The sequence below is a fragment of the Chionomys nivalis genome, chromosome 7 (assembly GCF_950005125.1).
Source record: "Chionomys nivalis chromosome 7, mChiNiv1.1, whole genome shotgun sequence".
In the NCBI taxonomy this organism is placed as follows: Eukaryota; Metazoa; Chordata; class Mammalia; order Rodentia; family Cricetidae; genus Chionomys; species Chionomys nivalis.
The window spans coordinates 10,267,551-10,294,695 of NC_080092.1; the positions used below are offsets into that span (position 1 = coordinate 10,267,551).

Consider the following 27,145-nt stretch of genomic DNA (forward strand, 5'->3'; position numbering starts at 1 on the left):
TGTCCTTCCCCTTCACACCATACACCACCAAGCTCCTGTCTCGGCATCTTGTTTGGGATTTTCCACCTTGTCTTGTGCTTGTCTTTTGAGGTTCAACTCGGGTTTCTTCCAGGTTTTCCTGTGACAACTCTGGCTAGAGATTGCAGCCCTTAGCTGTGAACTCCCTCCTCACTGGGGCTTGGCTGTGCATTGTTTCATCCGAAGTGCCCAGACTCAGGCTATGCACAGAGCAAGCATTAAGTTTTTCTTTTTGATTGTTTGTTTGTATACAGTGTTTTGTCTGTATGTGTATCTGTGTACCATGTAGGTGCCTGGTGCCCTTGGGTCCTTGGAACTGAAGTTTTATACAGTTGTAAGCTGATATGTGGGTGCTAGGAATTGAACGTGGGTCCTCTAAAAGAACATCAGTGCTCTTAACTGCTGAGCCGTCTCTCCAGCCCCGCCTGTTTCTGAATGCTGGGGTCATAGGCACGAGTCACCCTTCTAGGCAGAGTTTTATTTTTATTTATTTATTTTTAATATTTATTTAACTTTATTTTACGTGCATTTGGTGTCAAGGTGTTAGGTTCTCAGGAACCGGAGTTACAGGCAGTTGTGAGCTGCCATGTGTGTGCTGGGAATTGAATTTAAGTCTTCTGGGAGAGCAGCCAGTGCTCTTAACTGCTGAACCATCTCTCCAGCCCCCCAAAAATAAATGTTTTTATTTAACAGACTATTTTAGAACTGTTTTATAGAAAAATATATCATAATAAAGAAATTTCCTGCTGGGCAGTGGTGGTGCACACCTTTAATCCCCCAGCACTTGGGAGGCAGAGGCAGGTGGATCTCTGTGAGTTCTAGGCCAGCCTGGTCTACAAGAACTAGTTCCAGGACAGGCTCCAAACCCTGTCTTGAAAAACAAAACAAAACAAAAAAGAACAAAAAAAAAAAAAAGGAAAATTTCCATATTTTCCCTCTACATCCATTTCCCTTAGTATTTTGTTGCTGTTGTGTTTAAGATGTCTGTTTTGAGATGGGGTCTTACTATGTAGCTGTATAGACCAGGTTGACCTCATAGAAATCTTCCTGCCTCTGCCTCCTTAGTGCTGGAATTAAAGGCAAATGCCACCATGCTCAGACCTATTATTATATTTTTCACTCTGTATAACCCAGGCTGACCCTGAATTTGGAAACCTTTTACTGCTCCTGCCTCCCAAGTGCTAAGATTCCAGTCATATCCCGCACCTGCTTCTCCTCACTACCTCTTCCACTGGTGGAATACATTGTTGCAATTACACAGATGTTGATAATTATTAGAAACTAAAGGCTAGCTGGGCGGTGGTGGTGCACACCTTTAATCCCAGCACTCAGGAGGCAGAGGCAGGCGGATCTCTGTGAGTTCTAGGCCAGCTTGGTCTCCAGGGAGAGTTCCAGGACAGCCAGAACTGTTACACAGAGAAACCCTGTCCCAAAAAAGAAAAAAAGGAAATGAAAGGCTAATTTTCACTAGAGTGTTTGCCAATATGCATACATGTCGGGGAGGGATGTGTGTGTCCATGCAGACAAATGTTGGATATCTTTCTCTGTTACTTTCTATGTTTACTTTCCAGTATATGTCCGTTCTTTTTTAGGACAAGCAGCTACGGATCTTTGACCCCAGAGCAAGAACCAAGGCCTCTCAGGTAAGTTCTGTGTCCATTGCTGGTGGGTAAAAAGCCCTACCTAGGATGAGGACTGCACAGTTCCAGCACATGGAGGACCTGGTGGTGACAGCAGCTAGTGCTGCTGGGAACTCTTTCTGAGACCTGATCTCTGAATCCTGGGCAGCACCTAGCACCTATCTTTGCTCACAGGGTGGGATGCAGCCAGGCTGCCCTCAGGCTGTCAGTGGAGGCATGCGTCGACTTAGGGAACATAATGTGAGATTTCAACTTCCTTCCCTCCTGTGAGCCCTGCTGTCTTTACCTGGCATGGTCGGCAGAGACCAGCTACTGAGGAATCGGGAAGAATCCGCATCCTAATTTCTGTGTCCACAGGATGGACTGGCTTCCTTTTCCTGAAAGACCTGGGGACTGTAGGTCTCTTGTCATCTGCGTACTGGGTGCCTGGAGCCCACACAGTCATGATCCTCGGGCCTCTGGAGAGTCATTCATTTCTCCAGCAGAGACCCTGTAGGCAGCAGTCAGCTAGCCATACAGATGGCCCTGTCCTCAGTGATTGTTAAGGGCTTCTCTTTCCTGGAGGGTTTAGTGTTTGTCCTGAGAAACTAGCTTACAGATGAGGACTCAGTTTTACAATGGCCATAAGCAGAAGGCCAGAGCTGGGAAGAGTTTGTTCTAGAAGTCATCTGAGAGGATGGGAAGGGGAGACGAGAGCTTGTTCTAGAGGGGCGGCAGTCTGTCTACACAAAGGGTCTGTCCCCGGGGCTGTGGGAAGCCTCTAGAGCTTTAAGCAGGGAATGAGATCGGTGAATTTCTATTTCTGTTTCTTACTCTCTCTCTTTCTCAAGATTTTTAATTTCTCTTTTGGTTTTTTTTCTAGACAGGGTTTCTCTGTAGCTTTGGAACCTGTCCTGGAACTTGCTCTGTAGACCAGGCTGGCCTCGAGCTCACAGAGATCCACCTGTCTCTGCCTCCTGAGTGCTGGGATTCAAGGCGTGTGCCACCACCGCCTGGCTTCTCAAGATTTATTTAATAGTTTTTGTGTATATATGCATGTATGAGAGACAGGCTACGTGCACACGTATATACGTGGGTGCCCACTGAAGACAGAATAGGGATTGGAGACCTGGAGCTGGAGTTGCATGTAGCTGTGAGCCACCTGATGTAGGAGCCAGGTGCTCAACTCAGGTCCTTGGGAAGAGCTAGAAGCACTCCTAACTGCTGAGCCATCTCTCCTGACACCCCCACCCCTTCTCTGTCTGTCTCCACTCTTTCTCTCTTGACACAGAGTCTCACTATGTTGCCCTGATTGACATTCTATGTAGACTAAACTAATCTTGAACTTACAGATACAAAATTCCACCTGCTTCTGCCTCTTGAGTGCTGGGATTAAAGGTGTGAACTACCATACTTGGTATTTTGGGTATTTTTGTATTTGTACTTTTTTTTCTGTTTTTTAAGACAGGGTTTCTATATAACAGCTCTGAGTGTCCTGGAAGGAATTCCCTTTGTAGACCAGGCTGGCCTTAAACTCATAGAGATCTACCTGCCTCTGCCTCCTGAGTGCTGGGATTAAAGGTGTATGCCACAACCACCCGGATCTCTTTTCTTTTTTTTTTTTAAATATTTATTTATTTTTTTATTTTTTTATTTTTTTGGTTTTTCGAGACAGGGTTTCTCTGTGGTTTTGGAGCCTGTCCTGGCACTAGCTCTTGTAGACCAGGCTGGCCTAGAACTCACAGAGATCCGCCTGCCTCTGCCTCCCAAGTGCTGGGATTAAAGGTGTGCGCCACCACCCGACATTTATTTATTTATTTATTATTTATACAGTATTCTATCTGTGCGTATGTCTGCGGCCAGAAGAGGGCACCAGACCTCATTACAGATGGTTGTGAGCCACCATGTGGTTGCCGGGAATTGAACTCAGGACCTTTGGAAGAGCAGGCAATGCTCTTAACCACTGAGCCATCTCTCCAGCCCTCTCTTTTCTTTTTTAAGAAGATTTATTTTTATTGTTCTTTTAAAAATATTTATTTATTTTATATGTATGGTTATTTTACTTGCATGTATGTGTACCCCTCATGCATGCAGTGCCCATAGAAGCCAGAAGAGGGCAGTGGGTTCCTTTGGAACAGAGGTTACAAATAGTTGTGACCTGTCATATGGGTAAAAACTCCAGTCCTCTGTAAGAACAGCCAGTGCGCTTAACCACTGAGCCATCTCTCCAGCCCCAACAGTTATTATTTTGAATCGTGTGTCTGGGTAAGGGTTTGTTAATGTGAGTGCAGGTGCCTACAGAGGTCAGAGGCATCAGATCTCCTGGAGCTAGAGTTACAGATAGTAGTTGGATCCTCTGCAAGAGCATAATTCATATTTTTGTTTTGTTTTGGTTTTTGAGACAGGGTTTCTCTGTGTAGCCCTGGCTGTCCTAGAATTCTATAGATCTTGAACTCAGAGATCCTCCTGCCTTTGCCTTGCGAGTGCTGGGATTGCATCATGCACATTGAACCATCTCTCTAGCCCTAGTATTTCTTTCTTTCTCTTTCTTCCTTTCCTTTTTTTTTTTTTTTTTTTTTTTTTTAAAGATTTAAAGGGCTGGAGTGATTGGTGACTCAGGTTACAATCATCTATAATGAGATCTGGTGCCCTCTTCTGGCCCACGGGCACACATGCAGGCAGAACACTATATAGATAATAAAATAAAAAGAAATGAAAATGTTTTTTAAAAAGAATTTAAAAAACACTTTATTGCCGGGCGGTGGTGGCGCACGCCTTTAATCCCAGCACTCGGGAGGCAGAGGCAGGCGGATCTCTGTGAGTTCGAGAGGCAGGTGGATCTCTGTGAGTTCGAGGCCAGCCTGGTCTACAAAGGGTGTTCCAGGACAGGCTCCAAAGCTACAGAGAAACCCTGTCTCGAAAAAAAAAAAAAACCACTTTATTTCATGGCTATGAGCATTTTGCTTGTATGTCTATAGCACCATGTGCATGCCTGCTGCCCTTACAGGCCAAAAGAGCATAGCAGCTCCTCTGAAATTTGAATTACGTAGAGTTGTGAGCCACCATGTAGATGCTGGGAATCAAACGCCTCTGATCAAGTAGCCGGTGCTCTTGACAGCTGAGCCATCACTTGAGTCCCAGGAATTTTTAGTTCTTTCTAGAACTGAAAACTGATGAGACATTTTTCCCAGGGAGGTGTGGTACAAAGTCTTGTTCCTTAGTAAAGACCCATCACAGATAGTTTTCCTCTTGTTTTGTTTTGTTTTTCCCAGAAATCTTTTTGGGATTTTTTTTTTCTATTTTTATTTTATTTTTTAAAAAACTATCTTTTTTCATTTTATATACTAATTCCAGTTCCCTCTACCTCCCCGGCATCCATCCACTCCCCAGAGAGGGCAAGGCACATTGCTTTGAGGAAGGACCAAGGCCCTCCCTACTATATCTAGGCTGAGCACAGTTATCCCTCCAAAGAGAATGAGTTCCAAAGAGCCAGCACAAGCAGCAGGGATAAATCCTGGTTCCGTTGCCAGTGGCCTAGCAGTCTTTCCTCTGTTTGGAGGACTAGGTCCCCATAAGCCTGGGGCTCTTGTACCTTCATCCTCAAAAATCTGTTCACCTTCTCGAAAATCCAAAAAAAAAAAAAAAAAAAAATCTGTTCACTTGGTACATTATACCTCTTGGGCCTAAATAGTTATTAGTTCTACTCTGTCCAGCTGAGGACTGAAAAGAGGCCCCATCAGATGGTTGAGCCGAGAGCAAAGTCCCTGAAAAAGCTGCTGATTGCATCCCAGTGGGTCATTTGAATCTCAGGTTGATGAGGTGTGAACAGTAGACCTCGCCTGCTCGCTTTCTCTGACCCCCAAGCCTTTGCCTAGAAAGAGGTCCCCAAATCTGCTTTAGGGTGAGACAGAAGCCCTTTCTCGGGGTCCCGTACCCACGGTTCTGGGAGCGCTACACAAAGCACCTGCAGTTGTGTCTATTAGGCATCACCCTGGGCCAACTTTCTGAGTGTTTTCTTTCTTCTTTCCCCTTTGCAGTGGCCTCCTTCCAGCTTGCCTTCTCCCCCATCCCCACCCCCTTTTCCCTCCCCTCCTACGCCTCCCTAACACCCCACAGAGGTGGTCTGTGAGCGAGGCTGAGGTGGAGCTGGTGTGGCTGCTAGCCAGGGGTTTCCATGTTGCTGCAGAGTACAAGCAGGCGCTGAGGATCTGAGCTGGAGGAGCCCCCTGGAGGGGCTTTAGCCAGGAGATCTGGGAAGAGCGTGGGCAGCTCCACTGGCCTCTGGGATGGTGCCTGTGTTTGGCTATGAGGCTGTATGCAATGCGGGGGCAGCACAGGCCTGGAATGCTGCCCTCCAACCGTCCCTGCCTCCCCCCAACTTCCGCCCAGGGCATCTGGCCCACACCTGGCTTCTATTAGAAAAACCGCTGCTGGCGGCCAGGGTGGTGTGAGCCGAGGGGCCAGCTCACAGAGACTCCTTCTGAAAGCGCTTTTTCTGAGTTCCCCCTTCCTGTCTAACAGGAGCCAAAGTGGGGGTGGGGTGGAGTATACCACCCTGGTCCTACCTGCTCTGTTCTGGGCCTGTCTTCATCTGAACCCATGGACTTCCTCCAAAGTTGTCCTCTCTCCGCTGTCATCTTTGGCCTCTGCCTCTAGGCACTTAATCTTGAAGCAAGCGACCTTGGGTGGCTCCTTCTGTATTTTATACCCTTACTTTGCTTTAATTTCTTATTTCTATTTTTATTTGTGTAGGTTTTTATTTATTTATCTATCATTGTTTTGGGGTTTTATTTTTGTTGGAGACAGGGTTTCTCTGTGTAGCTCTGGCTGTCCTGAAACTTGCTCTATAGACCAGGCTGGCCTTGAACTCAAATTTGCCTCCTGAGTGCTGGGATTAAAGGTGTGAGTCACCACCATCGGCCTGTTTGTTTTCAAAGTTTAGATTTATTTATTTATTAAGCATACAGTGTACTGCTGGCAAGGAGGCACCAGGTCTCATTACAGATGGTTGTGAGTCACCATGTGGTTGCTGGGAATTGAACTCAAGGCCTCTGAAAGAGCAGCCAGTGCTCTTACCCTCTGAGCCATCTCTCCAGCCCCCTGTTTGTTTGTTTGTTTTTGAGACAGGGCCTCATGTATTCTAGGCGTGTGTTGAACTTACTATATAGCTTAGGTTAGCCTTGAACTTCTGATCTTCCTATCTTAATTTTTTTAATTTTTGAGATGGAGATTCTCACTGTGTGGCCCGGGCTGGTCTTATCTCAAGTGACCTCCTGTCTTAGCCTCCTAAGCAAGTGTCATTGGCCCAGGATCCAGCAGAGAAGCAGAGCCCCAGCCCAACCTCCCTGAGCCTCTAGACTTTCTCTGCCATCCTTTAAGCCAGAGCCTAGGGTGGGGGCAAGCAAGGCCCTGAAGCTATTATTAATCAAGGGAAGCAGCAATTCTTTTTGCATTTAAACGTATTTATTTTTGTGTGTATGCTTTGCCTTCATGTGTATAAGTGGGAATGGAATTAGGGAGGGTTGTGAGCTGCCATGTGGGTTGAGGGAGCCAAACCTGGGTCCTCTGGAAAAGTAGCCAATACTCTTCACCTCTGAGCTGTCTCTTCAACTTAAAACTTCTGAAGTTTGAGGGCAGGAGAAAGTTGGAACAAGCCTTTTTTTAAAAAAAATTTTATTTTAGTCTTTTGAGACAGGGTTTCTCTGTGTAACAGTCCTAGCTGTCCTGGCAAACTCACAAAGATCTGCCTGCCTTTGCCTCCTGAGTACTGGGATTAAAGGTGTGTGCCACCACTGCCCATCTCTGACCTCTCTTTTTGGACAGGTGCTTTTTGACTACCTTAGCGTCATGATGGTTGGATGAGGAGGAGGATGGTGATAGTGGCATCATGGCTATTTAGCGATTCCCTATTTCAAAAAAAGAGCCAGGAGGAGGGGGAAGGGAGTCATGAGCCAAGTAGGTACCTTCTGGTAGTTGTTGTAGTTGCCAAGGAGACTGCCCATCTCCTGGAGTTGAGAGGTCCTCCCCTACGCTGGGAACTCCAATGACATGCCGTTGGAGAGGGATGTGACTGCCCCTCAGTTAGAATGTGAAATTGCCGCTGCCCCCTGGTTGTGGTTGGCTGGGGCAGCCGGACCACTGCCATTCCTGTTCTTTTCTCCAGGCCAGAGATGGGGAGAATTGTTAGGGGACTGAGTGACAGAAAAGACCTACATGAGCATCAGTATAGGTCTACATGACCTACAGTGTAGGTCAGCCTTGGAAGTTTGCTGGAAACCAGAGTCGGCTGAACTGGTGGTGGTCCCACTTCTGCCGCCTTCCAGCTGTGAGTCTCATTACCCATGAGTCACAAGACCTCCTCATGATAATGGGTCCTAGCTCACAAGGCTTAGGGATTGAAGGAGCCGACAGCTGCATTTTCGGCAATCATGGCACATAGCTTCCTCTGTCTAGGCCTTGATTTCTCCGTATGTGAATGGGAAGGTAGAAGATGCGGACCAAGGTACAGTCTACCCCAGTCTATATATCTGCGTGGAAAGCTGCCGGTGGCAGCCACCCCAACCTGTGGGAAGTACAGAGGTCCTTGTGGTCACTGATGACCACTAAGGGGACCAGGAATGTTAAACACACAGGGTTGCCCCTTCAAAGGGAGGGATCCATGACCTGTTTATCCAACCAGAAGTCTGGGAGCGGATGTGGATAATAGCCTGGTGACCTTTGTGCTATCTTTATGGCCAAGACAACATTAGATTCCCCCAGACCCTTGTCATGAGCTTGTCAGTCTGTAGAGCCCATTCCTCTGGAAGGTATCACATGTTCTTTACAAAGAGTTTTGATGTAGTCATCACACAGTACTGATTTAATTATTACCAGGAAAATTTTCACCAAATTGTGCTATTTTTAAATATGTCTAAAATAAACTATTTGGGGTCAGACTCCCAGAGTTTGAGCCAGCACCAACTACTGATCAGGCACAACTGGATTACCTTCTTGGCTCCTTTGCTGGCCATGGTAGTCACAGAAACTTCTGCACCAGATTAGCCACCTCCTTTCCCTACCTGCTGCCTCATGGAGCTTTTTGCTTCCCAGTCTCCATGCAGAGTTAGTTCTGTGTGGATTCTTCCATTCTAGCTCAAATAAAAAGTTCCTTCAGTTACATTCTCTGCCCTGTTACCTTGTAAAATAGACATCTGCAGCTGGATGTCATGTGCACATCTGTAAACACATAAGCCCAGGAGCTGGAGAGATGGCTCAGTGGTTAAGAGCATTGCCTGCTCTTTCAAAGGTCCTGAGTTCAATTCCCAGCAACCACATGGTGGCTCACAACCATCTGTAATGAGGTCTGGCGCCCTCTTCTGGCCTTCAGGCATACACACAGACAGAATATTGTATACATAATAAATAAATATTAAAAAAAAAAAAAAACCACATAAGCCCGGCACTTAGGAAGTTGAGGCAGAAAATCAAATGTTCAAGACTAACCTGGACTACATGACATAATCCTGTCTGAGAACCCCACCCCCCAAAAAAAATTAAACAGCAAAACACAGACACAGTGCTGGACATTAGTAGACTTTGACACCTAGCTCTTACAATAGAAGATGCCATTGTGCTTTTCAGAGCTGAAGAAAGCGAGGCACAGAACTCATCCAGGGACGGGGCAGTGGCGGCAAGGGTGGCTTTTCACCAAGGCAGTCTGACTCAGGGCTTCCTCCGCTAGCCTTCATTCTGCTCCTTTGTGGCACAGATAGTAACTGCAGTGACGTTCCTCCATTCAGTCTGCTGGCCTCCTGACACACTCTGTGTGTAAATGTCCCATTGGTTCTCCCGTGTCTCTAGCCCCTAGCACAGCACATTCGTATTAGGAAAGAATGATCGTCTTCACCATGCACACTCCTGGCCTTAGACTCGCCCCGCCCACTGTTGCCTCCCATGCTTGATGGACGTGAATGAGTGAGTGACGTGCTGACCGGTTATGAGCCATCTAATTTTCCGCCCTCACAAGGGACACTGCACACTGGTGAAGGAACAAGAGCTCAGATGACACTGCTGACCCATAATAGTGTGTCAGAGGCGAGCCAGTGACTTGACCCCTGTGAGGACCCTGCAGCCCCTTTTACGTGGAGAGAGAAGTCTGGGGCCCTAGTTCTCAGGCTCCGTCTCCGATTTCCTGTGCCACTGTGGCTGGGTGGGAAAGGAAGAGTGAGAAAAGCCCCTTGAAGGACAGGCGGAGCATTTCCAGTGGTCTCCCACGCTGGGGTCAGCCTCTGCATGCTGGGGAGGGGGCCCTGGGCCAGCTTCTCCAAGCTACTTCCCTGCCTCATTCATTCCCAAGGAGATCGTGGGAAGTTTGGAGGAGGCTGGCCACATTTGGGGTGAGCTATTTTTGGTAACAGGGTCCTTGTCTCAGGCTCCAGGGGCCAGGGTGACTGGGAGAGAGCTGTTTGCATTTCCTCTGGCCCCTGGACTCCCTCCTGCCATGGCCCAAGGGGGACAGGGCCATCCACCCCCTGCTGTGTAAACTTTTCCCTTTCTGGGGGCTGCAGCCTTCCTGTCTGTCAGATGCTCCAGCACCCCTGAAGGGCCACCAGGGGCACTGCTTTACCCTCTCCAGGATGTTACCCAGAGCCTGGCCACAGGCCCGCCCTCTGTCCTGCTGGCAGTGACAGGAGGCGGCAATAATCCCTCTAATCCCGTGATTTGCACGGGGCTTTTCTCAAGGCCCGGCCCTTCTATGTGCGCTCTCAGCTGATCCTCCAGGCAGCTCCAGGGAGTGGGTGGCATGGGCACCGTAAGCGTTTACGAGTGAGACGAATGAGCCGCGCAGAGGGTGTGCACTCCCCAAGTTCATACAGCTCTTAAATGAGAACCCTCAGGGCACCCACGGAGGTGAGAAAGTGCTGCTGCACTCAGGAGGAGGGGGATGAACCTGAGCCTGGTGGCCTCTGGGTGCTGAGATGCCTTCAGAGGTGGAGGCGGGGCTCTTCCTGTGGCACATGTGGCCTTCAGCACCTCTCCTGTTCTCTGTGGGCACTCAGACAAGTATGCTCAGGACATCCCAGTTCCCAGCCTCTCAGGAGGTCCTTGTCCCCAGTAGGGGGCCCTGATGGCTCAGTGCTGTCGCTTGTTTCCCCGCAGAGCACACAGGCCCATGAGAACAACAAAGATACCCGACTGGCCTGGACAGGCATGCAGGAGCATCTTGTATCCACCGGATTCAACCAGGTAGTGTTTCCTCCAACATTCTGGGCACTGCCAGCCAGGAACTTGTCTAGTCCTTTAGGCTCCTGCTTCCTGAGGGTTGGGTGAGGCCATTGGGAGGTGGGTGCAGACAGCCAGTTAGAGGCCTGTCCATATACGGCCTGGCTGTGCAGCTGGGTCCTGAGCCCCCAGGGAACTGAGGGCTTTAGAAAACTAGCAGATTCCATTTGCAGTAGCTAAGCTTGACCCTAGGAGCCATGGTGGCCCCACAGGGACCAGAGTCCATGGAGGGAAACGCCCCTTGTCCCTTGTCACCCAAAGGTTCTTAAAGGGGCAGAACAGGACATGAAAACCCAAACTCCCCCTCCCTGTCATGACTCCCTGCTGCTCTGGGGCAGGGGACCATGCCAGGCTGCACCCTTACACACTGGGCTCCAGGAGCAGGGAGACTCCTCTGAGCCTCTCTCCGGCTTCCCCACAGATGCGGGAAAGAGAAGTGAAGCTCTGGGACACCCGCTGCCTCAGCAACGCCTTGGCCTCCGCCACTATGGACACCTCGCCTGGGTAGGAGCTTTAACGTGCTGGGAGCTGGGAGCCAAGAGTTTAGAAGGTGTTCACACTGGCCACTGGGACAGCCCTGTCATTGAGGCTGGCTGATCACTCGAGTGTGACCAGCGCTGAGCCTGGGCTGCATCTGGACCCAGCACCCCAGCTCTACCAGCAGGGGATGCTGAGGCTGTCTGAAATGGGCCAATGAATGAACTTGTCCTATCCTCTTGGGGCCCTGTCAGAAAAGTAGGCCCCTGGTCATGGGGCACACTTCACTGCCTAGGGGTTCGTTCAAGTGTGTTTTTGAATTTAGGGGAGGAGCTATGACTTTGAAAATGTGTCATTGGGGTATAGGTGATAGAAATGGGCTTGCTTTGGCTATGGATGTTTTCATGGAGCTGAGGGCCCAGCGATACTTGAGGTTGTGGTAGGAAGGTAAACACCGATGAGTATGAGATGCTGGGGCAGATGGCTGTGTTTGGAGTGTGTAGTAGGCACAGGGGGCCTGGAGTCCCCTGAAGTTTATATAGGAAGTTTGCTTGGGACCTGCCTCACATATGTCCTCAGCTACCCTTGGAGAGCAAAGGATAATGGGTACTTCTTCCATTCCTACCTCCCAAAAGTATGTGGAAGAAAGTTTATGGGATCCCTGGCCAGGCCAAGCAGCTCTTGGTCTGTAATGGCGTATAACCAGTCACTAGCAAGCTGGCTCTTCAGATAAACAGTCTATTCAATCTGCACAGCCATCATGAATAGCTAAGGAGGCTCCAAGAGGATCAGAGACTTTGCCAGGCATGGCTGTAGGGAAGGAGGGAGGAACTTGGACCCTGCTCTGAAGCTGATTATTGATGGAAGGACTGATGGGGAACCCTCGGGGTAGGTTGAGTGGGGAATACTGGAGACAGAATAGGTCCCTGGTCCTTGGCTATCATCCAGCCTCTCCTTTCTAGAATATTTCAGAACTGAAGACTCTGAATCACATTGGGGCGAGGGTTATCAAAGGTTCAGAAACAAGAGCATCATATTAGGGGTCAGGGAATGCTGGGAAGTCGTATTCTTTAGACTGGCAGAGGATGAGGTGTGGTCAGGGCAATAGACACTCTGCATCCCACCCTTTACTGTGCAGGGAGAGGCTGAAATACTTTGTTTATTTGAGACAGGGTTTCTCTGTGTGGCCCTGGCTGTCCTAGAACTCTCTTTGTAGACCTGGCTTGCCTCGAATTCAGAGATCTGCCTGCCTCTGCCTCCTGAATTCTGGGGTTAAAGGCATTCACCATCATGCCTGACTTGGCAATATCTATTTTATAGATGAGGAAGGCAAAGCTGAGGCATATTCAGGGTCAGGGGCTTGGTCTCAAGAGAAGTATCATCAGGACGGCACTGCCCTGGGGGAGACAGAGGTGCTGGGCTTTGGAGCTACACAACTAGCATTTATCTTGTGTCCCCAGGCCTGGCACTGTCTTAGCATCTTATCTCCAGACTTACCCAAGCCAGATGACCTGTTCCCTGCAGGCCTCCCGCAGAGGTGCTGCAGGTGTGAAGGGCACTTGACACCATCAGTCAGGTACTTTTCACCGAGCACTTCCAGCCAACCAGGCTCCACTCTCAGTGGTAGTGATGTTAAGTATCCCCTCCCTTGCAGGGCATCTCCTGCCCGGCATTAGGATGGCCCCTGGAAGAGTTAACCATGCCCAGACCCCATGGTGCCACTGGCCAGGGCTGACCCTGTAATTACGGCAGTTAAGAATAGCCTCGAAGGACCAACGAGGACTGGAATTTGTCAAATCACTCCCAGATGGGCCGTCAGCCCAGCATTCCTCCCAACAGCCCCCAGCCCTGGCCTATGCCCTGGCGAGCCGATTCCCTTGGCAAGGGAACTAGGACTCTTCAGCCTCCACAAAGCTGGTGGACATTGATGCATGCCAGTAACTAGGCTGCTGAGAGAGGTGGCAGGTCCCCGTGTCCTCACAGGCATACTGGAAAGCAGACCCCTGCCCCGCCCCGCCCCTGCCATGATTGAAGATGGAAAGTGCAGAGTGCCAGCTCTGGGCGCAGCCCCAGGGGAGGGTTGGCAGCCGTGTCACTTGCCACCCTTGATCTCTCTGTTACAGAGTTTCCATCTTGGTTTAGGCAGAACAGTGTGTGCTCACAAGAGCTAGAGGGCCCCAGGGTCAGGTACATGCCCTCCCCATCCTCCTCTCCTGGGGCCTTTGTCATGATTCCATCTCTGACCATCCCTTGTCATTTGCCTGCCACAGTGCAGAGGGCAGAATGTCGCCAGTCTCCCGCAGGCCCTGCGGCGTGCTCATTGGGCTTTCCAGTACTTCCCGTGTGCCCGATCCCAGGTTCAGCACAGGCTGGAGGTGCCGGTTACTGAAGAGAGCTATGGTAGAGGGCCATGCCTGCCTCGTCCCTTGCTCCTGGGTGTACTGAGAGGCTGGGTATTAAGATGGTACGAAAGGTGCGGGTGAACTGCAGGTCCTTCCCTTCGTAGCAGCAGGGTGAAAGCCCTCCCTGTGGCTTGTCACCTCTCTCTGCACCAGGAAGCAGGGGTTGGGATCCCACCCGTCTTGCAGCTGTGAGCTATTACTGCTGTTCCCCATGGGTGCCTCTCCTCCTCTCAAGGAAACCGTTAGCCTTGGAATGGGAGCTTATGAAGCTTTTGGAACGGTGCTTCCAATGAAAAGACCCCACACTTCACAGCCATCTAGTTTGACTTGACCTGGGCCCCGCTAAGGATGGGATCTGGATACTTTTCCTGAGGGCCTCTTCCCCTTTCTCTAGGCCTCACCACCCCACCCTGCCATCCCTCTAAGCCAGGTTTGCTTTACAGAAAAAACATTTACTCAGCAGTTGCCATACTTCAGCAGTGGCCACAGGCCCACAAAGGCCCCTTTGATGGGGCTGGCGAGAGGGACAGGCCTCACCACGCCTGCTGTCCTAATAGAACCCAGGCCTACAGGAAATCCACCTGGGCTGCTGCCGCCACCACTGCAGCCTCTGTAGAAAGAGGCCCCACCCAGGCCCGATGCTCCCACCTACTGCCCCACATGACCCGTCCAGTCCACCTCCTGCCTCCGCCAGAGCCCTCAGCAGCCACTAATTGAATCCAGAGCCTCTTGTGGCTGAGACTGACTTGATGCTGACATCAACACCCCGAACCACAGGGCCTGTTCCCCAGGCCTGGCTGGGCCTCCTCCTCCCCTCCAGGGTGAGACTTCATACCAGGACCATGACCCATGGAAGACAGATTGGCACTGGGGGCCTGTGAATGGCGTGCTTCTGCTTTTGCTGGGCCCTTCCAGGGCCCAGCTCCTCTCTGTCCTACGGGTAACAGATAATGATGCCATGTGTCCCTCAGTTTCCCGAGCTGCCCACCTCAGTCCAGGCCACATCTGTCCTTGGATGTAGTCTTGCTGCCCCACAGCCTGTAGTCTTCCTAGAAAACACCCTTCTTGGGGTTCCAGAATTGCTGGATATATCCCCAGGGCAGGAAGTGAAAGAGTACTCAGGGCCACCAAATTCTGTACCATCTACAAGCCAGACAGCCCTTTGGCCCTGTCCCTGCTGCTAATGCTCTGTTCGGGCCTCCCCCTTCTGTCCGGCAAGCTTCTTGCCTTGGTGACCCATGTTTCCCCCACCAATGCCCTCCTGTACAGTGTAGACAGGAAGGAGCTGGGGCCACACATACCTGGCTGGCCCAGGATTCTGCGGTAGAGACTGGAAGCCACCTGTCTCAGGATCACCATCATTAGGCTCTAGAATAAGGAAGCTCCAGGCTGTCTTCGCTATTGAAGGCAGGGGTAATCTGCCCTTCACAGCACCCAAGGAGGATGTGACCTCCCTTTGAGTCCCTCTGTGTCCTGTGTTTGCTATGAGACCCTTCCAACCTTATACACAGACCCTGTGGCTCCTGCAGGCAGGAGACTGGGGCTAGCTAGGGTAAGCTGCCCTACCTAGTCCGGTTTCCTGTCCCACCCAGGTGAAGGTACTTACCATGGCTCAGGGCCCATGGTTGGTATATTCTAATTGGGGAAGCTCTCAGCAGCGGCCCTGGCAAACCCATGCCTGGTGTGTGGCCAGTGACATAGGTGTCCACAGAACACACAGCTCATGCACCCCAAGCCCAACCAGAGACAGTCAATCTGTTTTGTTTTTTATTTTTTTACAAAAGGCCTTCATATCATCAATAGTCTTACAAAAACCAAAGTCCTTGTCACTGAGTTTGAAAAACACTTTCCCAGCATAAACGGGAAATGATCTTTTATAAATACATTTAAAAAAAAACAAAACAACAAAACAAAACAATAGAAGCAAATCCACTTGTGCCCAGAGCACCTTCCTTTCCAGTTTCAAGTGTTCCCGCACTTTTGGGGCCAAGGCCACAGCCATAGTGCCTCCCCCATCCAGTACTTCTGGGGGATTCCTTCACTGGTCACCAGAGTCCATGTGGGGAAGCCCAGCATGCCTAGCCATGTTACCAGCACATGGCAGGACTCACACCCCAGGGCCGCACACTGCAGCAGACAGCAGGTACCTGTTTTGGACATAGTGATGGCTATGATGGTTCGTCTGGGCCATAGCAGCTCACAAATGAGATCCAGGCCAGAGAGGGTCGGGGACAGGTCCCACAGCGCCGTCATGCATGTGCCCGGTGGTGCATATCGAGAACTTGCTTGTGTGGCAGCAGGGGGTGGTGACTAAAAGCCTGGCTGCTCTATGGGTCCCGGCTTAGATGTAGTGCTTACCGGGGAGGGCCCCCTGAAGGCTGGGCCCTGGGTAGCCCATAAGGGGCACCTCACATTCAGGACCTCCCGACAGGGCCTCCCCACCTCCCTCTGTTGCTTTAGAGCTTGACTCCAAGGGAGTTTTCACCCCCTCTAGTTCCAGGGGCCCGGTCCCCGGTCCCACCTGCCCTTTGTCCTGAGCTGTAGCTGTTGCCCGCCCCCGCCGCACACAGTAGGCTGCTCCTGCAGCAGCCAGCACAGCTAGAAGCACAGCGGCCAAGGCAGGTGCGATAAGGAGGGGCAGATTGCCCTCACGGGCCTGGGTCACTGGGGCATGGTTGGAGCGGACAGCCTGGGGAGTGTTGGCCTCCCCACAGGCCTCCTCACCTTCAGGCACCCGCCCAGTCCCCAAGGGCGTGACACAGATGGAATAGGTGGCATCGGGCCGCAGCTGAGTGACTGTGTACTCTGCAAGTGAAGCGGGCAGCCGTAGGGTCACCAGGCGCTTGTCAGGGCCAGACAAGTTACGGTAGGTGAGGCGGAGGCTCCGGAGCTGTACAGTGTTGCCCTGCAAGTAGCGCTGCAGCCCCACACGCAGAGAGGTGGGGCTCACTGGCTCGATGGTGAGGGGCAGGGGCCGAGGGGGCCTTGGGGTGTCTGGCATGGAGCTAGGCTTCATCCCTTGCCCCACTGGACTCTCACAGTACAGACCGGTGAAGCCCTCGGGGCACAGGCACTCCCGGTGATGTTTCGCCCCTACGCGGCAGGTACCACCATTCAGGCAGGTGGATGCTGGGCAGTCCTGGGGCTGAGAAGCAGACCTCACGGTTGGTGGGGCAGTGGATGGTGAGGTGGACGCCTGGGTAGTTGGTTCTGTGGGGCTGGGCCATGTGGGAGCTCGGCTAGAAGGTGAAGGCTCGGGCTCCCTGACAGTAGGCCTTATGGTGGGTATGGTGGCTGTGGTAGTGGTGACTGGGCAGCCAAAATCTGCATAGTCCAGATCCAGGAGCAGTCGGCCAGCATTCTTGGGTGGGAAGTGACAGCGTGTCTCTTCAGGGCTGGCCAGCACAACATGGCTCTCCCGCACCCAAGGCCCAAACCAGCTCAAGGGACATAAGCAGTTGAAGGGGTTTCGGGCAGCTGCTAAGAGGCGCAGGCGGGGGAAAAGATTTGAGAGGTCACTGGGCAGGGCCTGCAGGCTCAGGTTGCTCACGTCCAATTCCTGTAGGGCGGTCAGGCCAGCCAGGTCCTCAGGCCGGACATGGGCAATGCGGGTGTTACCAGCTAGCCGAAGGCGTGTCAGGCCGCGCAGGCCTTGGATCACAGATGGCATGTGCTCCAGCTGGTTGTCAGAAATATCCAGGTCATGGAGGTTGCGCAGGCGGCCAAAGAGCCCCTCATCCAGCTGCCGCAGCCCTAGGCCAGCCAGCCTCAGTGCCTCCACATTGGCGGTATCCAGTATTCCAGATTCCAGGGCCGGGATATTGTTGTAGCTGAGGTCAAGCAGCAGTAGGCGGGGCAAGTGCAGTGGGGGCAGCACCCGAAGCTCATTGTCCTGCAACTTGAGCTCCAGGAGGTGGTCAAGCGCATCAAAGGCTCCAGGCTGGATGTGGCGAATGCGGTTCTTGCCCAGGTAGAGGCGCTCAAGGCGGCGCAGGCCCCGGAAGGTCTCATTGGAGATCTCATGCAGTTTGTTGGCAGTTAGGTCCAGGTTACTGAGGTTAACCAGTGGCCGAAAAATGCCACCAGGCAGGCTCGTGATCTGGTTCTGTGACAAGTCGAGGAGCTGCAAGCCAGGGAGGCCAGTGAAACTGCCCACATCAAGTGTGGTGATGCCATTCTCGAAGACGTACAGGCCCACCGTGTCAGGTGGCACGTCTCGGGGCACTGTGCTTCCCTGGCGGGCAGTACAGAACACTGTCTGTGGCTGGTTGCACTGGCAGCCTGATGGGCAGCCCTGTACTGCAGACTCCAGGAGCAGCAGGAACAGCAGGAGAGGTGGCAGGCAGCTCCTGGGGTGCATCTTCCGTTCCTAGGAGCAAAGAGTTTATGAGTCAGGGCCGAGGGCCGCCACATCATGAAGGCCAGAGGGGAATTCACCGCTCCCCACCCTCAAATGCAGCAGAGCCCAGAACTTGTGAGTCAGGTCCCTAGTGTCCCTGACCAGTTCCTGGCTCATCTCTGGCACCCTTCCCTCAGTGATCATATCTTTATGGCGTTGGTTGTCACGAATGAGCATCCATGTAGAGGCCAGCTAGGCTAGTGCAGGGACCAACAGCTACTAACAAGACAGCTTTCCCTTCCTGAACCCAGGCCCCTTCTAGCTGGCTGCTTGGTCAGGGAAGGAGGAGAACTGTGGATCCTGAAGCCCCTCCCTGTAGATCTGGAGAGACAGGATGGCAGTCGGCCCGGGCGCGTAAGCAGAGAAGCTGGCTGTTGGGGCCGCTGGCCCCTGCAAAACACTCTTGTGTCCCTCCCTTCTCTGAGTGAGGAAAGACCGCAGCAGGAAAACTTCACATGGAAACTATGGGATCCGTGTTTTTCCACTTGTGCTCTCGGACCTGCCCAGGATGGGGGCTGTGGGCCGCCAGGATGTGGCCAGGATGAGGTTCCTAGAAGAGGGTAGAGGCTGACTGGCAGCCCTTGCTTGGCAAGTGTCCTCGTCTGGGGGAGAGGGGTAGCTAAATGAATAGATTTATTTGTCAATTTATCAAAGCATGAACTGGAGATGAGGAACCCCATGGTTCAGGTGAGGGACAGACAGTGTTATACGGTGGCCCGTGACAGTGCCAGGCTAGACAAGTACATCAGGTCAACTCCACAGATGGTTGGGGGTTCTGCTCTGGGCCAGACCCCTGGAAATGAAGAACAGCACTGTTCCCCAGAAGTGACAGCGCCCCAACCTTTCCACGTGCCGGTATTTGCTCAACACACTGCCGCCTCAGCTCCCCAGTGGCCAGTTTAGATGGGAGCTTCTGTCTCTGCAGAGTCACACAGGGAAGGGGCTTTAAGGAGGCACCAGTGAGTCTGAGGTGGAACCCAGGGCTTGAGTAGCGCCAGTATGACGGTCTGCCCGGGGACAGGCCCATTCCCTCCAGAGCCACATGTCTTAGCAAGCCATCAGAGGTGGGACTCCCATCTTGTCCTGGGGTGAAAGGCCAGTAGCTTGTTCTTTTTACTCAGGCTCCTAAGCCTGAGGGCCCCACCCAGACAGCCCTGCTTAGTGGCTGACAAACAATCCCCTCCCATCCCAGGTACCTGCTGCTCACACAAGGGCCTTCTGTGCTAGAGCTGGGGCTTCCCTTCCCCCACAGGTAACAAGACCCTCACCCAGCCTGCCTTCACCACTCCCCCATCTGTGGGCTCCCTTTTCCCAAAGCACAAGGGCTCCTGGTATGTGAAAGGGAAGAAGACAGACTTACCCAGGACAGGTAAATTAGATGCCTGGAGCCTTATGCCAGCTCACAGGCCTACCTTCAGTGCCCAGAGCATTTAGGTAGGGGCTCATACTGAGAGTCAACCGAAACAAGTGCCAGAACCTCGAGGACCTGATCCTACCAGCACCATAGGGCTGTGCACTTTGTGACCTCAAACGCTGTTAGCTGCACCCCTAACTCCCTTACCCCATAGGACCTGTTCCACCCACCGTGACTCAGAAACTTGGGAGGATGGCTGGTTTGGCCAGGCTTCCAGATAGGGACTTCCAATGACCTCCGTCTACATCTCACATTCATGTAGGGCTCAACGGGCCTTCCCCTCAGTCACTCTTCTCAGTGGGGCCAGGCCAGGGTCAGGCAGGAGGAGACCCTGCACGTGGCTAGCATGGCCACTCTGTTGCGTCGTCTCCCCATGGGTCTTGTTTAAGGCTATGTTAAGAACTTATCCAGACAGGCGGTCCTATGCTCAGTTGTCCAAGCTGTGAAGCCTCAATTGGCAGCAGCCTACTTCACACCTCACCTTCCCTGAATATCCTTGCTGTGAGGCGGGGGTGGGCTGGGGTGGGCTCCTTACTCTGCACTAGTAGCAGTTAAAGGGGAAGGGGTGAAGGATATGCACATGCGTCTGATGACAGGATGGCCACTGGGCTGTCAGCTTGTAAACTGGACTGTCCATACAGGCTGGCAAGAGAGGACACTGAGTTAAATCAGCAGGGACTAGGGTCCTAGGCCAAGAACCATACAGGTCATAACTAATCCAATTCCCATTCCTCTAAGAGTCATGTTAAGTTTCTTTACTTGACTCCTGGCTTCACCCCTCCCAGCAAGGGGAGACTGAGGCAAAAGATGATGCTACAGCTATGGAAAATTCCAGCTTGCAAGCTACAGTCTGCAAGCTGGGGAGCTCTGTCATGGCTCTGAGAACAGCGTGAACAGTCCTTGAAGGGAATCTGGATAGGGCGGGAAAAGGGTGAAACCATTATAGCAGCAGGAGACAGGCTTGGCCTCAGGCCCGAGTTCTGCTGAAAAGATTCCCGAGTCCTTTCTTTCTGATTAATTAATTAATTAATTAATTAATTTATTTATTTATTTATTTATTTATTTATTTATTTTTGGTTGGTTGGTTGGTTGGTTGGTTGGTTGGTTGGTTTTTCAAGGCAGGGTCTTACTATGTAGCTCTGGCTGTCCTGGAACTCACTATGTAGACCAGATTGGCCTCGAACTCACAGACACCCTCCTGCCTCCACCTCCCAGGTATTAGGAGTAAAGGTATGCACCACCACAACCAGCTAAGTCCCCTGACTGAGTTCCACCTTTCACCTACATGACTGTTAAGGGCAGCCCTATGGACTTTTTTTGTTTTTGTTTTTGTTTTTGTTTTTGTTTTTCGAGACAGGGTTTCTCTGTGGTTTTGGAGCCTGTCCTGGAACTAGCTCTTGTGGACCAGGCTGGTCTCGAACTCACATGGACTTATTTTTTTGATGCTGATTTTATTTTATTTTTTATTTTGGCTTTTTGAGACAGGGTTTCTTTGTGTAACAGCCCTGGCTATCCTGGAACTCTTGTTGTAGACCAGGCTGGCCTTGAACTCAGAGATCCTCAGGCTGCCTGACTCTTGATTTTAAACAGGAAGTGCTTTCTTTTTTTGCCGCGTGTAAGGTTGTTTTGTATGCATGTATGTATGTGCGGTGCCTGTGGAGGCAAGAAGCAGCTGTTGGACCCTTGGAACTGGAGTTACAAGTGGTTGGTGGTTGGAGTTATAAGTGATGGGTGCTGGGAATCAAATCTGGGCCCTCTGGGAGTTCTGAAGACATTAGCTTGTCTGGGCTTGGGTCCTAGTCCCTGGCGTGTGTACGTGTAGGGTGGGTGGCTTCACTAGAGTGGCTGTTGCCCTGTGCTTTCAGCATCACAGGTCGCTCTGACGGCCTTTGTTTGGTATCTGATCCTTGTGGGGAGAATTCTAGAGTAGCCCCCGGCTTTAGGGGTCAGAAGGGTCAGACCTCCTCCTGGATTCCTCACCTACACTGGCCTGACTTTACCACAGCCTGGTGAACAGAGGCAGGAAGGCCTGGCTCTCCACCTCAGCATGTATTGGAGCTGGTCACAACACCTCCTTCCCAAAGCACTTGCATATGGTCAGTAAACATTAACCACTGAGAGTGGCTACCTATAAGCCAGGAGTCCTGGCTTCCTCATTAGCAGGACCCTCTGTACCACCTGCATGCTAACTAGAGCCCCCCCACCCCCTGGCCCAGGTTAAGGCCACCTGACCAGGCATCCCTCTACTCTCAATGGGAAAGTGAGGGTGGGGTCCTTAGTTCTATAAAGGAATTTAGGGGTAAGCTGTCCTTTGGCCCAGCCTCCTGAAGCACATGACCTCCTCCAGGAGGGGCTCTGTGAGTAAGGACAACTAAGGGCATTGGTCATCTAACTCTCAAGGGCCCAGAATGCCCTCCACACCCAAGTGTGTGACACACTGTGGGCACCCACCCATACACATGCCTGAGGTTAGGCAGGGACAGGAGAGTGGGTGGGGTAGAACCCAGGCATTTGGTGAGCACATCAGCCCTGGAGCTGGTGCATCTCCCTGATGCTAAGACAGGCCGTGTGCCCAGCAGGGTGGAGAGGACAATTCAGACAGAGCCCACCCCTCCTTCCACACTTACCCTGATGGGATAGACTCTGCAAGTCTGACTCTCAGCTCTGGGCTCCCAGCCTCTGCCTCCTGGTGCTGGCCTGAATGGGCTCTACTCTGCTCGCCAGGCCTGGCAGCAGCCCAGCCCCAGGAGGCTGCCAATACCCCCCCAGCCCCCTCCCGCAGGCGGGACTGTGCCGGCGGCCAGAATGGCTGGCTCCAGTTTCGCTGACGTGTCCGAAGCAGTTCTGGGCCCCGGTTTGGTCCATCCCATCTCCCCTTCTCTAGAACACAGCAGTCCTGGCCCAACAGAGAAGATGGGCCGAGGGTCTCTATTATTTCTCACACAGAAAGTGGGGGAGGAGGCTTAGCTCAGGCTTGTGATTAATCAGGGGATCCCAAGCCAGTACTGTTCACTCCGCTTTGTGACCTCATCCCGACTCCCTGCCCTCTGTGGCTCCCATCTTTGCCCTAACTCAAAGGGCTTTTGCATTACCTAGGATTACCTAGGAAGTTCCCTTAACGCCTCGATTCCCTGGGCCGTGTTCATCTTTTAAAACAAGTCAGTTAAGTAAGCAGCCCTGCTGTGAGGAAAGTCTGGTGGGTCTTCTGCCCAGAAAAAATGGATGAACTGCAGAAAGGCCATGAGGACTTCAGCTTAGCTGCTGTGTCTGTCCAGGAAAGGATTCTGGGCCTTGGAACAGGTGTGGCCAGGGTGGCTTGTCCCTCTCCAGGTGGGTGTCTTTAAGTGGCCCTGCGGGTGACCTGGCTGCTGCCAGACCTGTCAGCCAGAGCAGATAACTTGGTGACTAAGATCAGTCTCTGGCTCAGGCGAACCCTTGGGGTGACAGGTTGAGCCATCTTAGGAGAGGTGCCACTTGTAGGGCAGGAACACCTGTGGCCCCAGGAGCTATGTGGTGGCTGTGGCCCAACTAGAAGTGGGCCAGTAGAATGCCACTGTCAGCACGCGGCAGGTGTGATGCCACTGGGGCTTGGCCTCCTACTGCCCTGTCCCTGCCCAGGGCTTGGCACCCACTGAATAAACTTTAACCCTGCAATTAACCCCGAATCTTCCAAAACACCTTAGTCACTGCAAGCTTCCTGGGCACGGGAGTCTCAGGGAGACAGGAAGAAAATGGTCTCAGAAGGGGCCTTATCCTACTCAGATTCACCATGCCACTGTCCTACAAGTCACTCAGCAATCTTAGATGAACCCTCAGCCATTGTATGGCACAAGAGGCCCCTTCTGGGGTCCGTGAACTGGTCAGTGGACCACAGTTCCCCCCCACAGCTGTCATTATTGACCAGCGGTTGAGGCTGAGTGCCAACGAGGTTCCCAACCTTCCCCGGCTCCCTCCTTAATGAAATCTCTCAGGCAGCCTGCAGGAATGCCAGAGCCTTATTGCATTCCCCAGGAGTTGGAGTGCGTAGGGGGTGGGGGGAGGCTGTCCCCAACCTTGAAGAAGAACTGGCCTCTTGCCTTCCCCCATCCCTACAAACCGAGGTGGCCCGAAGACTTCTCACACCCAGGGAGACTGGAATGAGGAAAAGCGGGGGAGGCTTGTGGCCTGGACAGCAGGCTGAGGGGTTGGGGAAAGCGTGCGCGCGCGCGCGCGCGCGCGCACACACACATACATACACACACGCACGCGTGCGCGAGCGCGCGCGCACACACACACACCCGGCTGACTTTGGAATGTGGAAACTGATAAAGGAAGGAGGTCCAGTCCTCCCCAGCAAATGCAAAACACCAAAGCACCCCTGCAGGCCCTGCTGCGGGTCACGTGCACAGACACACACCCTCTGGCCACACTCCTCTGGGCCTGTGTGTGTGTGTGTGTGTGTGTACACACCTCTCTCTCCTTTCCCAAGAACACACAAATTCCACAGCAGTGAGGGGAGCCGGTTTTCTTGGCAACACCAGGGCCCTGGGCTCCACAGCTCTGGGAGGGGCTGAGGGTGGCTGAAGGGAGCTCTGGGAGGGATGGCTGATTCTCTTCACCTAAGATTAGGACCTGTCACTGGTCAAGAATGGCTGTAGGCACATAGCAAAGAGAACTGTCTGCCTGGGGTGGGGAGGGGAGGGCTACTTTCCTGTTCTTAGAAGCTATGCAGCACCACGAGGGTTCACTCACAAACCGTGGCTCTTGTCTGGGACTTACCCCAACTAACCCAGGGTTGGGGATATCTGGAATGGAAGTGAGAATCAACCGAGGGCTATCTGCCTGGCTGTCTCTCATCTGCATAGGTCTTGGCAGTGTCTGGGGGCTCCTGTGCTCACCTCTTCAGCCACTTCTAGAGGGTGGCATCCAAACCCCTAGGACTCCAGCCCTCCACCCCACAGATCTCAGGTGGCAACTGTCTGGTGTGCAGCTCCAAAGTTTGAGGGCGGGGTAGGGACATGCCCTGCTTGCCCCTCTCCCCGGCTGGCACTGGCACGTGTGCTCCTAGGTTCTTTCCTCTCTGGATAGGAGATGCTGGATAATGGTCTGGAGGGAATCCAGCTGGGCTGCTCATTACCAGAGCCCTCTTCCTGCCTCTGACACTCTGTTTACAGAAGTTCCTCAGGGGCTGATTCCCCTGGGAGAGGACAGTAAACTCTAGAGACTGCCCTCCCATCCCCCACCTGCCTGCCCCAGCTCTATGGGGCTATGCTAACAGCTGGGTCCATACTGGCCTTGATTGCCCATACCAATGGAGCCCCTCACAAAACTCCAGCCCACCCACATCTTTGCTTTCCCAGCACCCAAAATCTAGCCTAGGGGGAAGGGACCTTTTACGTTTTGGCCTTTCCTCTTCCCTGAGGGCTCTTGGCTCAGACAGGGGAGAAGGCTGTCTTGGTGTCTCTTCTGTCTTTTCCTCTGACCTACCATTAATGCATAAAGCAAGGGGGCTCCTGGACCCTGTGGTTTCTTCTACCCTGCAGACTCCACTCTCTGAGATCCAATGGGTGAAAGCAGCCAGCGACCCTGGTGTGGTAATCGTTAACTAATGGGGGTGAGGTAGTGTGGTTGGCACCAATCAGCTGGCCTGCCTGACCACAGGGAACCTCAGCCGTCTTCTGGCCCCAGAGCTGAGACCCGGGGACACAAAGGACTAGACTGGCTATAGGCCATTGGGTTTGCAGCCCAAGCAATGCCCATTCACTGGGAGAGATGAGATGCTGATACTGGGACACTAAAGGTTCTGGTCAAAGTCCATCTCTCACCTGGGGGCACAGCCATCGGTCTCCCCACCCCCATCCCTCTCCTGGGCTGCCTGAATATTTGTGGGCCCCAGTCCTGCCATGTGTGACAAGGCCCAGAGGACCCCAGGCGACCAATCTGCACAGGGGCACCAGTCTGTCTGACCCCATGAGGGAAAAGTAACCAGACTACGGCTGGGCCATCCCCTAAAGGAGGTTTGATTCATAAAACTGGTCACGCCAGAGGGCCCAGCCGTGGGAGGAGGAAGCAAGGGAGGGGGGTGTTTATTTTGTCTACTCAGAGCCTCACGGGTAGGTGAGCCATGCACAAATGCATACCCTGACTCTCCAGAGGGTCAAGGGAGGCCCCGGGCCCACTCGGAACAGGAGACAAGTGGACGTGCCTGCCCAGGTAATCGCCGAGGCCAGAGGAAGCCCCTCGCTCCCGCAGTCGCAGTTCCACAGGAGAATGTGTGTGCTAGTGTGCAGGGCGAGTGTGATCAGCCCTGCCTGGCGCCCCCGCCCTTGTCCCTAGACACTCACCGGGAGGCGGCAGCCGAGGGAGCCGAGCGGTGCGACCCACCGCCTCAGTGGGGCCTCAGTCCTTCGTCTCCGGCCAGTCCCGAAGGGTCCGGGGTCCCGGGGTCCGGAGGCTGCGGCGTCCGCGTCTCCCAGCCCCGGGATCCGGCTCCGACTCCGAAGTTGGCTCGTAGGAGGCTGGTCTCTCCTTAAGATGTGGGGGGTGGGACCATCTCCAATGAGGGCGGGGCTCCTGCCCATTGGCCAAGGCGGGGTTTGGCCGAACCTGCACACACCCCTCCGCGGAGCCGGTCGTTGCACGGAGCAGGCCTAATCTGTACCTAGATATCTCTGAACCCCAGTGTGGAGAGATTTTATTAGGCTGGTTTAAGTCAATCCTTAGCTTTCCGTGTGACATTGGACAGAGTCCTACTTTTCAGTTGAAAAAAAGTGACATGAATTTATGTGAACCTCAGGGGTCAGTGAAGATCTGGAGAAGCCCAGGATAGGATAGTAAGGCCAGCCCGGGTGAGGGCTTAGTCCCCATGACCAGTCCAGTCTGCCAAAGCTCAGGATTTTTCATGCAAATCTAGATTTTTAGGTGTAATCTCTCAATGTGTTATTGTTGGTAGCTAATCCCAATTTCAAAAGCTAGAAAGGCCACACGAAGTGCTCCCAAGAGCCTCGTGTGTAAAATCTCTTATGCAGGATTTGGGATCCTTGTAGCCATGGCAGCATCCCTGGTCACCTTCCCAGTCTGAACTGAAAGTCTGCGACCTAGAAACAGATGCCCACTCAAACCCCTCCAGGGACTGGAAGTTCACCTTGAAGACCACAATATGCTTGGAGTAGGAGGTGGGGTTGGGGACTCCATCAACAGTAGGAGGGACCTAGGTGTTTGTTGACAGTGGCTCTTGAGCGGGAGGGGCCGGTGCCAAGGGCTAGTTCAGAAAAATCCCCTGGCTTGTAGGATTCCAGGAAAATGATCATTTCCCTCCTCCCCCATGGTCTGTGGTTAAGATCATGCCTCAGAGCCTTTGGGAACCCAGCTCAGCTCCCAGATTTCACCGCTGTACCCCCTCTGTGCCTGGCCTGTAGCCAAGCCCTCTGGCTGAGTCACATTAGCTGGAGACTTGTCTGCCCTCTGCAGGATTCCAGCACCAGAAATGAAGGTGGCCTGGGTCTTGTTATCAGGAGCTAAGCAGGGTCCCTGTGTTGTAAAGCAGAACATCAGCGCACGCGCACACACACACACA

At 52.7% G+C, this 27,145-nt stretch overlaps 2 protein-coding genes across 4 annotated transcripts in view; one reads left to right on the forward strand and one right to left on the reverse strand.

Annotated features, from left to right (window-relative positions):
• The window catches only part of Coro7 (coronin 7), a 56,157-nt gene that overhangs the window by 15,443 nt on the left and 13,569 nt on the right, over positions 1-27,145 (forward strand). For all 3 annotated transcript variants that reach the window (XM_057775646.1, XM_057775648.1, XM_057775647.1), the window contains exons 7-9: positions 1,611-1,661; positions 10,776-10,862; positions 11,320-11,402. In XM_057775646.1, coding sequence (XP_057631629.1) covers positions 1,611-1,661; positions 10,776-10,862; positions 11,320-11,402 — 221 coding nt within the window. The remainder of the gene's footprint in view (positions 1-1,610; positions 1,662-10,775; positions 10,863-11,319; positions 11,403-27,145) is intronic.
• Vasn (vasorin) lies at positions 15,431-26,050 on the reverse strand. The gene is made up of 2 exons (XM_057775649.1): positions 25,914-26,050; positions 15,431-18,146 (listed from the first exon to the last, which is right to left on the reverse strand). Exon 2 carries the CDS (start codon positions 18,135-18,137, stop codon positions 16,119-16,121), a length of 2,019 nt encoding a protein of 672 aa, XP_057631632.1. The 5' UTR covers positions 18,138-18,146; positions 25,914-26,050; the 3' UTR covers positions 15,431-16,118.

Bases quoted from the DNA above. Each gene is read 5' to 3' on its own strand.
- Vasn (XM_057775649.1), bottom strand. From the start codon at position 18,137: ATGCACCCCAGGAGCTGCCTGCCACCTCTCCTGCTGTTCCTGCTGCTC.